The 16061-nt window shown below is 40.9% G+C and overlaps 1 protein-coding gene across 3 annotated transcripts in view; it reads right to left on the bottom strand.

Moving 5' to 3' along the window:
- pcdh9 (protocadherin 9) overlaps window positions 1-16061 on the bottom strand; it is a gene marked incomplete at both ends in the record, with an annotated part of 258711 nt that overhangs the window by 73936 nt on the left and 168714 nt on the right. The window contains one exon of one of the 3 annotated variants that reach the window (XM_079997700.1): window positions 10343-10587. In XM_079997700.1, coding sequence (XP_079853826.1) covers window positions 10343-10587 — 245 coding nt within the window. The remainder of the gene's footprint in view (window positions 1-10342; window positions 10588-16061) is intronic. The other 2 variants (XM_079997701.1, XM_079997702.1) reach the window with 2 other exon arrangements.

The raw sequence follows: 16061 nt of genomic DNA, 5'->3' as shown, positions 1-16061 counted from the left end.
CCTCCCTCCATGTCCGTTCCTCTTGTTAATCCCCCTCCTCACCCCCACCCCCATCGCCGCTGGTGGTGGGAGCTTGTACGGGACATAAGATGGCTGTTGGACGGCCCTCAATGACTCTGGGACATTGTGGGCCCTACAACACGAGCCTGTGCTCCCAGAACTGACATTTTCCAAGCCCAGTGCTGGATACTCCCCCCTCCATAAACAACAATGGCGTCCATCCAAGTGCAGTGACCAAGGTAAAGGAGCTTTGATATGATTCCATTTTTCTCTGGTAAGTGAGAGTGTTGAGAACAACTTAAAATAAAATAGTTATATATACTTTTATATATATAAGTATATATAGTTATATAGGATATATACGAAAACACATAGGATGAAGTTCATTTCGGGCGAAGTTCGCAGTGAACAGATATTTATTTCGATGGTATGAGCTAGCGGACTACTTGTTGCTATGGTAACTCAGCTGTAATTAGAGTACGGAACGAATGATCCCCAAACTTTAAACCATCAAGGAGACCAGCTTAGAACGAAAGTTCCTCACCACATGCTTGTTTCTTCAATGACATTATTACCTAAATAAAAATCAAATAAACAAAAAATAATAGAAACTCTACATTTAGTTGCTGAAGAGGAATGAAGAGAAATCTGTATTTTATTTTTATTTAAATTAAAATTAAAATGACTAAACTTTGATGAAAGAAAGGAACTCGATTTATTTTCTGTGTGTATGTTCTGATTTGATGGTTGGCCAGTTGCTGTGTTGCCCATAGGCTTGTTCCCTCAGTGTCTCATCATGTTGCTGGTTGACGTTGACGTCATATTTCCATATTTTCTCAATATTTCAACCTATAGAGAGAGGAGTGTAGTGAGACGGCATTTCACTTGATTTGAGTCTTAAAACTGGCCTCATAACTGAGAAAGGGAGATCCTTATCTCGATGTTCTTGACTGTACCAGCACTGCCTGTAATAAACGTCCGAATCAGCAGAACTCTAACCTTCATACTGAGCACTATGTTGCTATGCTTTAATCGGCTTTTTTAATTTATCTTTATAAAGGTGGTTAATCTGCCGTGCATTTACCAACAGAGAAATGTTTAAAAATAATTATCAACTAGTACCTATAATCACAACCCCATCCAAATGGTGAGGTTGATTCATCATCATTACCATGGATAACGGCACAAAGATCCAAAATCAAAAAACAGGTGACCGTGCCCAGTATCCATCTTTGTTATATATATACTGTATATATATATATATATGTATTTATTTAAATTTTATATATATATATATATATATATATATATATATATATAGAGTTAACATTAGGGTTTATTGTAAAAGTAATAATATAATTAATTTTTAGATTCATTGCATTTTACAAATGATTTTCTTTTTATTGTACTTATACTTAGGCTCATTTTATTCTATATTCAATATTTTTCTCTGTCTGTCTGTCTGTCTGTCTGTCTGTCTGTCTGTCTGTCTGTCTGTCTATCTATCTATCTATCTATCTATCTATCTGTTACTTATCAAGTGCATGTTGCCTTTGTCTGTCAATGTGGAAAATGCTGGAATATATCGTTATAGATGTGTGGGTATGTCACTCTTTGAATGTAGTGTGAAAGCCATCCATGCTAAAATATGATAAATAAGTTTAACATGATTTAGCATCGATTCAAAGTCGGGTCAAAGACAACGATGCCACTCGAGAGTGTCTGAGAACGGAACGTAGGGCGGAGAATATCTCCACCAGGGAGTTATCCATCACCCCCCCCCCCCCCCCACACACTCCCCCCCCGCCATCTCCATCAATGATTAATGGGTAAAGTGGTTCCATTTTCATGGAAGAGAACATAGCAATCTTACAATGGAGCGTTTTGTCCTCCCTTTGAAGCGAGACCCCTCTTCTAACAGCTCGCCACAGTCACGCCGTGCTCTTTCTCGGCTGTTTACATCCGGTCGCTGTGTTCCGAGCAAGAGCGGCACTAAAGTAAAGCCCTCGTCCCCTCTCCGTGGCATTATCGTGCTGGCTATGATATTGGGGCTGTTTCTAATAATAATGGCTTTAATTTATATTGCGCCTTTCAAGGACCCAAGGTCCGTTTACACACTGACATATTCAGTGAGGCAGTCTGAGGGGTGAATTCACAAAGTTATTTGCGGCCGCTAAACCGGCGCAAATAATAGATAAAAGTGAGCGTCTAATTCACAATGGATCGCATTTCATCACCACGACACTGAAATGCACTACTTACGGTGCTGCCACGCAAATAGCGTCTCTGTGCACTCGTGCCATAATTCCTGTTGAAATCCAAAGATATTTAATAGACAACTAAAAGTTAAAGGGAATAATAATGAAGTGGTCCAAACTGGCATTGAGCCACAGATGGCATTGAACCTGCAGGACCATGGACAGATCTGAAGGCCGCGGCCTCAGGTGCAGCGGCTCGGAATTTGAGTAAAATGTATTGAATCAACTGTCATCAATTCTATGTTGTAATTATTAAGATTCAGTGAGTACTGGGATGTCTTAGGTAAAATATTTTGACTTATACACATTTTATTCATGTAATAAATGAACTGTCTGGGTAGATTTAACAGTAGGTTTTATCATAGATATTTAAATGTTCTATAGTCACTGCACATGAACCTAAAAATACGAAGTAAAACCTTGGGTTCCCCAACCCCCCCTGCATACCACCACGCGGAGACCCCATTGCCCGTTGCGCCCGTTCCCCAGTTTTTAAATCAGATTTTTAAATCAGATTTTACTCTAAATAGCGCAGCTTTTCAGATGCTGGAAGGTGTATTTCTCTATATTTCACAGGAGCTAGGCTACTCGCTTCCATCTGCGGCCACGCATTGAGCTAACTTGGTGAAGCTGCCCCCTTCTCCGTGGGAATATTGTCCTGGTTTACATCGCCTCTCCTCAAGCAGCCGTGCAGATATTAGGTTAGTTCCAACTCAAATGCACGTTCAAACCAGAAAAAAAAAAGTCCAATGTGAAAGAAAGAAAGAAAGAAAGAAAGAAAGAAAGAATTGTCTCATTATTTGTCATATTCTGAGTTTATTTGGTTTTATCTGCTTCTTAAGCTGGTTTTACTTGAAATTGCTCATCATTTGAGATGCTGGAAGGTGTTTTCCCCCTAATTTCACAGGAGCTAGGCTAGCCGCTTCCATCTGCAGCCATGCATTGAGCTAACACAGTTAGCATGCAGTCCGTAGATATCTCAGTACTGGACATACAGGGAAGAAATTGTCGTCAAACTTCTCATCTGAATCAGGTAAGATACAAAAAAAAGGAAAGAGTTTCGCTTTAACATCGCTGTTCAGGGCTTCTACTGTATGAAACACAGAAAGTGTTCAAAACGATAACGAACTGAATTAATCTCAATTGCGTTAATTAGGCAATTTCATTCACTCCTGTCCCCAATGACTTCCACTAAATGAAACACTTGATAAATTGTATGAAACCAAAATGATAAATGGAGAAACCTAACCAATATTTGGGGGATAATTATTTACCTTACATTTTAATATCAAAATTAAACAACACTGTCTATTCACTGATTGCTGATTAAATCCAGAGCTCAGTACAACACGGCAACATATAAAAGCTTTTGAACGCTTAGAAAAAGAGCTGTGAGAGCCATCTACTTTCATTTCATGAATTTCCAAAGACCCATTCATTTCTTGATTTCAAGTCTGCTTTTCAATTCGATCCCCAAGGTTGCTCTTCCAGTTACTAGTTTTACATAAAACCGCATCGTGAGTATGCGAATTCTAGCTGGTAGGGGTTGCAGTGATGAAGATGAAGAATTGCCCTCTATGGGAAGCAAGTGTTCAAGGACCGATTGTTCCACGAGTACCAGTTCTTCTTAGCTTTCGACGATAGACTCATCACATGAACTTGTAAAGGAATAATGACTGATTTTAGGACAAATTGTCAATGTCCTGTAATTGTGGGGCCACTAATGCAGTTATTTGCCTTTTTCGTGTGAAGGACCACAAGCCCCGTTTTGGTAAGATTTAGTCGCTGGGACTCGAATCTGAGAAGATTTTTATCGTAACATATGTCCATATTGAGTCCAAACTTCCATACTACAGTTAGTCGTACATTCTGTGTTAACGTCTCGTAAACGAAATTACTGTGAAGTTTCACTATTAATCATTTTGCTGGGGACCCCCTGGAACGTCTCGAAGGACCCCCTGGGGGTCCCCGGAACAACAGGTTGAGAACCACCACACGAAATAAACCACCCCGTGAGTTTCTATCCAATCATTTTGGTTCAACTTCATTCTGATTATAATCAGAATAGTGAAGCATAAACATATGTATCCAAATTGACCTGAGGGAGACCTGCACATATACAAAAAAAATATAGACAGGTCTTTATTAATTGATGTATTTATTAATTCATTTATTTTCACAGTATTTATGTACTGAACCGTACTAAGATTTGACATTTTGTGCGTTAAATACTTTTGATAGGGAGAGCCCGTGCTCTTTTCTCACGACGTTATAAAACAACTTGCTGATTCAAAGCTGACTTTGGTGACAGAATGGTCGACTTTCAAAAACCAACAGTGGCGCAACCCCCTCGTAGCTACACCAGCACGGGCGTGTTGCTGGATGCATTACTGCCACAACCCCATTGCGGCGTGTTCACTCATCTTTGATGAATGCGAAGAGCGTTGTGAAGATGATTATCTGCTCCGGTGGATAGAGCACCTGGTAATATTTTGTAGCCGTGGATTTATGACCCGAGAAGCATTGTGCGTTATGCGATGGCATAGTTTCGTTATCTTCTACACCAATTCAAGATGCAGAATGCATTGTCTGAGTGTGTTCCAAAGATTATTTTACTATTGTCATTGCACTTTCATAACCTGCCATTAGGGGGATTTGAAATTGAAACACTGTTGAAGTGTGACATGGTACAATACACTTTAACATCGTCACCTTCCTAAAACAATGGCATAAGTCATTTTTTGACAAAAGTGATTTTTTTTTTGGCCTAAATCATCTCCTCATGATGCTGGCCACCTCTGGTCAAATCGCCTCCCTCCTCAGTATGTCAATTATCATCTATTGTCATAACCTTTTTAAATGAAATCATTAATAAATTTAATTTGTTTGTTTCAGTTATTTATGTTTTCTGAGAAAACCTGAAAAAAATGACATGTGCCATTATTTTAGGAAGGTGACGATATGCAATGTGTATCTGCAATATATGAATACTGTTATAATACTGTAGAATCAATAATTTAGTAAGTACATAATCAACTCGCTATACACTATATACCTATACCAATCGCACTTTATATATTCTGTATATTTTTATATACGTATTATATATATATATATATGTGTGTGTGTGTGTGTGTGTGTGTGTGTGTGTGTGTGTGTGTGTGTATGTATGTATGTATGTATGTATATATATATATATATATATATATATATATATATATATATATATATATATATATATATATATATATATATAATAAAAGTATTTCTGTATATTTGCCTATTTTGGTTTCATTTCATTAAAAATTTTCAGACTTGACAATGAATTTTACAATGACCATTTTCAGACTTATTTCTTATTTATATGCAAATTTACTTGGCATCTTAATCTTTCTCTTGGAGCCGTTCTTTCTGACAGAACAGCAACGCTGTACTTTTGTTTTTTCACTGTCGTTTTTCATTGTGCTTTTGTTTTTCACTGTTGTTTTTCATTGTGCTTTTTGTGTAGAAGTTAAAGGAAACAAATGGGGGTTTTATCGTACGAAACGCCACGGTGCCAAGCTAGCTAAAGCTAATGGTCAGCTCGCTAACGGCGCTTACATCTCGCCTTCATCTGAACTCCGAAAGGCAGAGACTCGATTCCCTCGAATAACATTTTTGTTGCCTCGGAAAAACGGCCGATTAATAAGTTTGCTCTGCTGAAAAACTCACTGATCTCTTTCTGCGTGGGCGCGGTGAATAACTCACATGGAGATGGATTAATAGAGCACAAAGTGCGAGGGACATGGCCGTACTCTACAGTATGTCACTTGTTTCCTTCTCAGACAGCATTTCCTCAAATCAAATGGCTCCTTTCCTGGATTCCCCACATCCAGTCGAAGAATCGAGCGTGTTTAAAAATGATTGAGGTTCACAGTGGCACTGGGTATCGTTTCCGGGTTTCTCTTTCTCAAACTGCACTCTAGTGCTTCATATGTACATATGCATGTTTGCTTATTGACTTACTCGTGAGCGAAACGTGGAGCTTGAATTTCTTTCCTGGGAACAACGTAGTAGTCGCAGTAAAAAGGAAGCAATGTTATACAGCAGTTATTCCATGATTTCTACATTTGATTTGGAAGATGTTCTGTATGCAAATGCGGTCACAGATGTGCTTCACTGTATAGAGCTATGGGACTCAATGCACATTTTACACATTCAATTCCTTCAATTATGATTATTACAATTGGATTCTGGTAATTATCTCCTAATATACCCTTGTATTTATGTATAACACCCCGCTATCAAAATTGCTAATAATCTCGACATCAGGTTGCCTCTCAAGGTTCTGCTTACCGACAACGCCCTGGGGGAGACCTGATGATTATAGTAGAAATGTAGTAATTAGATTAATAATGAATTCTTTTTTTTCATATTTTATATATGTATATTACTCATTTATATGATATTGTTATTATATTATTATTTATGGAATTATAAAATAATATTTACATTATTAAATTATCAGAATTCTTTTTTTTTTTCTTGAGTGTTGTTTCTACGCCGTGCAAATTGAATTTTCCAGTATGTTTCGCGATTTTACTGATATACAATAGTGATCAGGTCCCTGCAGGATGAAACACAAGGAAGGACGTACGTACTCGCCATTTCCTCGTATACAAGTGCGGTCCTCCTTCGTGGATATTGCTTAATTTGCGCCGTTTTCACATAGAATCCAGTGGAATTAATTAATGAATTAACTAACGTTCACGCAGATTGCCGGCCGCTCAGCGTCGCAAAGGACAGCTTGACAAACCTCTCTGCGTTCTCGGACAGTCCATCACTGTTTTGTTTTTTTGAAGATCTCCGGGATTTTGGAAAATGAGTCCTTAATTACCCGTAAACACTTATATCGGGAGATTGGAACCTAAGCGTCAATTATTTATGATCAGGCGAACTCGTCACTTCCATCCGTCTTAATTGGTGGCGGGATATTAATCATTCACACACGCACACACACACACGCACACACGCGCACACACACACATCGATCATCGAGTAAAGAGCAATGGAACTGGTGCCAAAAAAGGCAATGAATAATATTTTAATAATTTTTTTTTTAATATGAAAGTCTGTCAAGTCTATCCTACAACCTAATATAAGACTCCTATCCACAGGAAAACGGCAGAATAATAAATATGTATAATAAAGATATAAAAACAAATAAATAAATAATGATAAAAAACACAAAATAACTGAATAAATAAATAATAATAAAATACAAATAATATTAATCACATAAAATGTATAAATTACTAACAGAAAAGAACACAACCAAATAATTTAACTGAAGAAAAGTGACATTTCTTCAATGAATGACCGTGGACGGTAGGGCTTGCAAAGCAAAAGAACCTTGCCTGTGACTTTTTCAGGGAACATTTTTAAAAGGAAAGAAGAGAAAAAGGAACGATTTAAGGTGAGCCTGGATTAAAGACCACCAACCACTAACGCATGAACTCATTGCATTTGCAGGACTGTTTGTGATGTTTTAGCTCCCATTAGTTGTTTTGGGGAAAAATGTGTTTTCCCGGAACAAGGGATTTGCAATAATTGCGTAAATATTAGGCAATGTAATCATTTATGTTTGCTCCTGTAGAAGCCACAAGTCTGCATGATATCAACCTTGTTTTAAGAAAACGTGTTTTATTCACATTGTCATGGAGACTACACCACCCGTAATCCTAGTTTAAAGTTTTAAGTGTAACAGCGATGTCTCTGATTGGTGGAGCTCGCTGTTACCATGGAAATGGTTACCGCACTGGCTGATAGGTACAGAGGCATGCAAACGTTGACATTTCTATATGGTTAAATTGTATCTCTGAATGAAATTCATACTAAGGCTGTGGCCCTATATTCCTATTCTCACCCAACCTTGAATTCAATGGACCATTCAACAAACATTTCACTGCATATATGTATGAATGTATGTATGTGACAAATAAACCTCTTGAATCTTGAATGAAGAAAAAGCAAAGTGGATATCCAGGATATTTCAGGATAGAACAAAATGTAAACCCAGGCAATTTCAACTTCATCCATGCCCCCAACCCCTCCCACGCGGTGGCGTACGTTCGTCAGATTAATGTGTGACGCTATTGTCCCTGTTTATTTACTACACATCAAAAGATCAGTGTAAACAAAGTTTAGAAGTCAGTAGCTCGCCACAATTGGATTTTAATCTGACGGATCTACTCGTTTTTGTCAAATAACCTCACACGTATCAAACTGTGTCACAAGGCTTTTATAGAAATATGGCAAAATGTAGGTAATCCCTATAAAAGCGTTTTTTTTTTGGATGTTGCCCTTCTCTAAAAGCAGTGGCCTTCAGCATCGCACAATTCGCCAGGTCACCAATTTGTGTGTAACACCGGTCGAAAACAGCGAAAATAGCAGCAGCAAACAGGGAATTTAGGAATAAAATCATACATTTTTTTCAAAATAACTCCTTGAATTTCCGTGTATCGTGTATGCTGAGTTGTCCCACTGTATGCAGATTGTGAATTTGTCCCCCATGGCTTGCATCGAACTCCTGATGGAGGGATGGAGCCGTGCCTTCAGTTTGGAGAAAAGGCTTAAACATACAGGGTCCCTAGACAGGACAAACTTCAAGGAATCCAAACGATCCAAAAATCCAAAATCCCTTAAGTTGTCTCATTGCTGTGATTCAATTCATTATTAACTGATAGTGAGAAAACATTCAATTGTCCCCATTAGGTTCTATGAGCTTCTTCAACTCTCTATACTGTGATACAGTTTTACGCTATAGCCACCAGCACTAGCACCTGCATTAGTATACAACCTGCTACCTGCGTTTCTCCAATACCCCCGTCCCCCACAGCAGCCGAGCTGGCATCGAACCTCAGGGCAAAGTGCTTGATCTTCCTGAACGTCTCACCTCTTAATGATAAAATGAGAAAAGTGGGTCGGGAAGAGTGCGTTCCCACCAGAAATAGTGGGAAGCTAACATCTTCAGCCCGAGCACCGAGGCTTCCAACTGGGAAATCATCTCTAAATAAATCAAATGAGCTTCACAAATAGGTGAGGAGCCTATGGGAGGCCCAGGTTCGCCCCAGGGAGGAGCGGCGAAGTCTGGATGATTAACTGAGAAATGAATGACCCGCTCGCGTACCCACTAGAAACCTACTTGAGAGATCAAATGCTGCTAAATGAAATGATATTCGGTGCGTCGGGTACTGTTTATAGTAGGCGCTTGTTTACCGAGGGCCGTCGGCTCCCTTGTTAAGTTGTTTAGTTGCATTACCCTGGAATCAAAACTTCAACTTCAGACTCACCGGGCGATTTCTTTCATCTAAAGATAATTTTCTAGGCCAAGAAACATTTCACTATCACTCTCCGACGATTGTACACGATACAATAAGTGAGCTACCAGGCGATGAGATCCCTAAGACGCTTTGAGCTGTGGAACAACCATGTTTTTCAATCCCTTTCGATGGAAATTGCCACGGTGGTAGTCATTCCCAAACTGGTTTCAAAGCGTTCACCATCAGCAGAGCAGAATATTGATGAAAGACTCGCAAACCATTCGTTCATCATAAACAAAGGTTTCGAAACGACTCAGGAGGCCGGAGTCACTCCGGCCGGAATGAAAGGAACGAAAGGAGTCGTTCGTTCAGAATCTTTAGGATCTTCGGGTTGCATTGTTCTGCCCGGATCAATATTTTTAACGGAGCAATTGTCATGATGATTCGTGTGGGAATTTCATTCACGACTAAGAGCCGAAGCCGCTCTTGGGACATCGTTCACCATAAGTCGTCCCTCACTCAGCCGTGCTTTGCACCACGTGAATCACCAAAAAATGATGCAACTCTAGTCGTGTTATTCCTAGAGGAGGTGCGATACAATGGACAAGATATATTTACTTAAAGCGTCTGCTAAATGACCTCATGCAACGTTATCAAAACGAACAAAGTTGGACAAATCGAGTCTCAAAAAATGAGCCGAAACCTTTGCATCGCGAGAACAGAAAGAGAAAAGACGAGAGATGGAGAGAGTGGAAATGAAATAAGGAACAAATGAGGAACTACCTGAGTTGGGGTCCGAGTTGCCGTCGGCCTCTGTCCTCTTGTCGGGGGAGGCCTGCTCGTAGAAGTGGTCCTGCGCCTGCACCAGAGGGAGAGGTTGTGTGAGCAGCGAGCCATTGCCCACGGGCTCGTGGTCCCCGAGACCGCTGTCGCTGCAGCTCTCCTGGGAGCCGTCCGGCAGGTGAAACGTGACGCGCCGCTGCGACTGAAGCCGAGAGAGCACAAAACGGAGGCCACCGCCGTTAGCGCTGCGCTCTGGAACCCCCTTCCCCTTCCAAATCCCCCAACGGCCCCTCAAACTGAGCTGATTACCGGGCTCAAATCGGTCTACATACAGCTCATAGCTTCAGCTCCATATAGTGAATCCTGTCATATTTGTACAGAGTGGAGACCGGCGGAAGTTTCGGTAATGCTTTGGATATGGTTTGTATTCGCAGTGTCAAAGCACAAATATCAGGTCGCAGTAATCGGTTTAATCGAATTGACAGCCCTAATACATATATATATATATATATATATATATATATATATATATATATACACACACCTGTTTTTGCATCCCATAATTTTGTTTTCCCTGCAGGTTCAATCCAAACGTCCAGTCCGTCCGAGTGCGCTGATGGACACATTTAACTTTTACTTTTTTTTTTTTTTTTTTTTTTTTTCCGGTCTTCAAAATCAGCTCTGTATGACATTAGGATGTTATGAAAAAGGCTTTTGATTCTCTGGTTCCCGAAAACAAAAAAAGAAACGACACATTTGAGTATCAGACAGGGCATTCGGGCGGACAGGGCCGTCGTGATTTTTTTCTTTTCACAATAAAAGACTCACTATTTTGGGGTTTTTGCGGCCGGGCGAGCCGTATCGATCGGTGACGGGGGGGGGGGGGGGGGGGCGACACATGGGGAGCACGGTCACGTTTCACCGCACAATGACATCCACTGACAGCGTTCACATTAAGGGACCCTGCACTGTCACAAAACATTTAACCCGGAGTTGAAAGAAAGCCATTGAATATGAGACTGCTTTGGGGTTTTGTCAATGATGAATTGAAGCCGTGCAGCAGCCCTGGAAATTCCTCGAGAGCAACAGCGGCATTAACTTGATCGCTGGGTTCGGGTTGCCAGTTTCGGTCCGTAGGTCGGCAAAGTCGGCGTAGCCCGCGGCGTCAACGTTCGTCGCCCCCCCGGGGGTGGGGTGGGGTGTGGTGGGGGGGGTGGGGTGTCTATCCCCCGCCCCGCCCATCTACCCCCGTACAAACACCGTAGGCCTCCTTTTTTTCCCCACCTGCCGCATACAGACAGATTCCGAAAACCCCCCTCTCCCCGATTGAATTTCCAATTGTAAATTCCGAGTGTCTTCCCCCTGCCCCTGGCTCTAATGACATTTCCCCGGGCTTTTCTCATAAGTTCAGACACAAGCCTCGCCGCTAACCTTTTCCCGGGCGCGTGGAAAGCTCGACGCCACTTCCGTGCTGATGACAGACAGGGACCGGCTTTACAGTAATTATTGGCAAAAGCAAAGGTCACCAAAACTGCACTCTAATGCAAATGACCTCATTATATATTTTGGAACTGGCGCCGAAAAAAAGCATGTGACATTCAATTAAAACCCGGAGGAAAAAAGAGAAGGAAAGGACTTAAGGAGAGAAAGTGATGGCGGAGGGGGGTGACAACAAGAAAAAAGAACGACGACAAGACGACTGCGGGAAGGATGTTAACGTCGAGTCCAAATCCCTTAGAGTAGGTCACGGGACACATTCGCTAAATCCTTGATCGCCGCCGATATGTTTTATTCATGTCGTAAAAGTGAACGGGTGTTATTTTTCTTTCGGCATCGATATGACAGGTGGGTTCTGAGCAAGGGAGAGAGAGAGAGAGAGAGAGAGAGAGAGAGAGCGTGGGAATACGGACGGGAGTATAGTATAGGGGGGTAGCAACGTCTGTCTCTTGTGTAGTGTGATAGGACTTGGTGATATATCGATGCGCAGGTACTCCTCACTTAACAACCGAGTTCCGTTCCTAGGACCAGGACGTTAAGTGAATTGGTGGATAAGTGAGGACCCGTGTTATTTCACGGTGAGGGGGCGTGGCCATTGTGAACGCTAGTGTAGTGAATACTGACAGACTGCAGGAATGAGACTGACTGAGAACGCTGATGAGATGTATACAATGTATATAGGATATAAAGTATATACTGTATAGTGTATATAGTATATATAGTGTATATATTATATATAGTATATATAGTGTATATAGTGTATATACTGTACTGTATAGTGTATATAGTATATATAGTGTATATAGTGTTTATACTGTAGTGTATAGCGTATATAGTATATATAGTATATATAGTGTAAATAGTATATACAGAGTAGATTGTGTTTATAGTGTGTAAAGTATTTATAGTATTTCGAAATAGTATATATAAATTCTCGACAAAGACCCAGCTCTTCAGACAGCGCCTCCTCTCCTAACTTACAACTACTTAGCACTACTTCGCAGTATTTATTTATTGTGACCTCAGTGTTTCTGTTGCAATGCAGCTTGAATGTTATTCTCCCTTGAAAGTCGCTTTGGATGAAAGTGTCTGCTAAATGACTAAATGTAAATAGTGTATATAGTGTATATAATATATATAGTGTATATAGTGTATAAAGTGTATATTGTATATATAGTGTATATAGTGCATATAGTATACATAGTGTATATCGTGTGTATCGTGTATATAGTGTATATAGTGCATATAGTGTATATAATATATATAGTGTATATAGTGTATAAAGTGTATATTGTATATATAGTGTATATAGTGCATATAGTATACATAGTGTATATCGTGTGTATCGTGTATATAGTGTATATAGTGCATATAGTGTATATAGTATATACAGCTGAATGTTGTCTTTAAGGCTGTAAAAGAAAAAGGTGCAATGTTCTGAACTTCATAGACTGTTCTAGTTGTTCTAATCAAGTCATCGCCAAAATATCATCAATTCACCAATTATTGATCACAGACACTTTGTATCAGTATCAATGGTATTGATCAGTATCAATGATATTGATAAAATATTGATTGTCATACAAGACTAGATATCACCTGGGATAAATGTTGTCTTCATGGCTGCATTACAGTAAAGTAATGCATATTTCTGAACTTCATAGACTGTTCTTGCTGTTCTTATCAAGTCATCCCCAAGGGGCAGATTAGAAATATTGAGGTGTTTGTCAATAAATATCGCTAAATATTAAATTTTGTCAAGCTCGCCCAGCCCCTTGCATTGAAATGCCACTACAACAGTTACAGATCCTTTTCAAAACTCTATCCCCAAATGGCCCAAGGAGCTTCTGAAAATCACCTTTCCAATCACACACTCGCGATGACCTCAATGATGTCGCGACACGAGACAAGATATCGTCTGGGATTGGTTATCGTGATAATGCAATATGGTTCAATGTTCATTCCAACAAAGCAAAGCAACTTTCTCGACCTATCAAAAAACCGTGTCACAAAAATGGAGCCTTTTGAAATCCGTGTTTTCCTGATCAGATACTAACGAACGCCCGAATCAATTGGCAATCACCCCCTAATGGTGACGAAAGGAGCGCGGCTTCCGAGGCTGATTAAGTGAAACTTTCAGCCCAAACTGTGGGAAATGGCAAGAAATGTCAGCGCAAGCCTGGTAATGAAACGGGGAGGGAGCTGTGATCAGATATGGCATTTGGATTTGGCTCGACTGTCAAGACGAGGCGAGCAGCATTTTTGGCAAATCAAGTTTTAACTCGCCTCTTGTCCGTCTTGACGGCTTTATCAATCAGACGGGGGGAGAATCTAATGGATTTTGGAGGCGGGGAGGGTGTCGTCGCCGGCTAACAGGGTCGGAGGGAAGAGCGGTTCGTTTTGCTGGCAATAGATGACACAAAAGCCCTAGGGAAATCGGCGAGAGAAAACCCCCACTATTTAACACTTCTTATTTGTGTTTTCGTGTGCGTGCGTGCGTGCGTGCGTGCGTGTGTGTGTGTGTCGTTTACAGGCGTTTGTGGCCTCATTACCATAAGAGGGGCTTAAAGCCGTCTTAATGGTAGTTTACACGATATTACGCCTGCCAACGCTCGCTATCAACTTCCTGTTGACAATACCGCCGGCCAAACTCTCTCGTCTCGGCAGACAGCATCGAGGGGGAACACCCCGTTGCATCTGAGGAACTCCTGCGTATGAGGTGCATGAATGATAAATAATCATGGATTTTATCTCCATTTGGAAAAAGCGACAGTCCAATACAGATATTTCGCGAAATGGATATTACTTTTATGAACGTATATTCCAGCCTGGTATTCTAGTCATTAATATGCTGTAAGTGTAACGTAAGTACACTTGTAAAAAGTACATTGAAATATGAACCTCACGTAAGCTGTACTCTAGTATACTCTAGTATAAAAAAGGTGTTATTATGGACATCAAAAGTAACCAAAAATACATGGAAAATGTATTTTTGATATATATATATATATATATATGGTATAAAGTATGCTAAATACAAAAAATATACTTTCAGATCAGACACTTAAGTGTACTGTTTTTCGGTTCTGTGTGCAGTTCTTTTCTACAAACGTTTCTGTCGTTGTGACGATAATACTATTCTGAGTGTGGCAATCAGAATGTCTACCTTGCATGTTTCACACACACACACACACACACACACACACGCACGCACGCACGCACACACGCACGCACACACACACACACACACATACACATACACACACACACGCACAGAAGCACGCACATTTACACACACACACACACGCACGCACGCACACACGCACGCACACACACACACACACACACACACACACACACACACACACACATACACACATACACACACACGCACAGAAGCACGCACATTTACACACACACACGCACAGAAGCACACGCACACGCATACGCACACGCACGCACACACACACACACACACACACACACACACACACACACACACACACACACACACAATGTAATCCGACATCCATACACCCACAAATAATCTTATCTAGCAGCAGTCTGACACCTGTGGTGAGAGAACACTTCCCATGAGTCCAGCTCCACAATCAGACCGCTGAGGGAGATCAGCCAAGCAGGAAAACAAAACTCAAACTCACTCTCTCTCTCTCTCTCTCTCTCTCTCTCTCTCTCTCTCTCTCTCTCTCTCTCTCTCTCTCTCTCTCTCTCTCTCTCTCTCTGTCTATTGCTCTATCTTGCCCTCTCCCCTTCCCTCAGAGACCAACATGTGCCATCTACTGGCATTCAGGGGAATTGCAGGTTCTGTTGACAAACGGTCCCAAAGAAAACACCACGGGGTCTCTGTTGTGTTCCTTCGCGTGCTGATTGAATTTTCATTCCCTCGCCGCACATTTTCTGTTCCATTTCAAACCAACGGCACCTCAAGCTTAGTGACTCCGCGTCATTTTTGACGTTCCCGAACCTCTACCGCACTCCTCTATCTGTGCATATCCAGACTTCTCGATGCATTTTTAAAGGTTTTTTTTTTTTTTTTTTTTTAATTTCAGTGCCACTGTGTAACCCCCGGAAACGGCGGCCTTTTAACATGTCACATAACGTCAAATCCAGTTAAAACATTAACAGCTGATATGACATTTCCTGCCCGTCAACAGAACATTAGGATCTCCTCTGGGCCCCGACGTCCACGGAAAGAAGGAGT

The sequence above is a fragment of the Zeus faber genome, assembly GCF_960531495.2.
Source record: "Zeus faber genome assembly, chromosome: 3".
NCBI lineage: Eukaryota > Metazoa > Chordata > Actinopteri > Zeiformes > Zeidae > Zeus > Zeus faber.
Note: the sequence above shows the minus strand (reverse complement) of the source record. Positions and strands in the feature narration are given on the sequence as shown.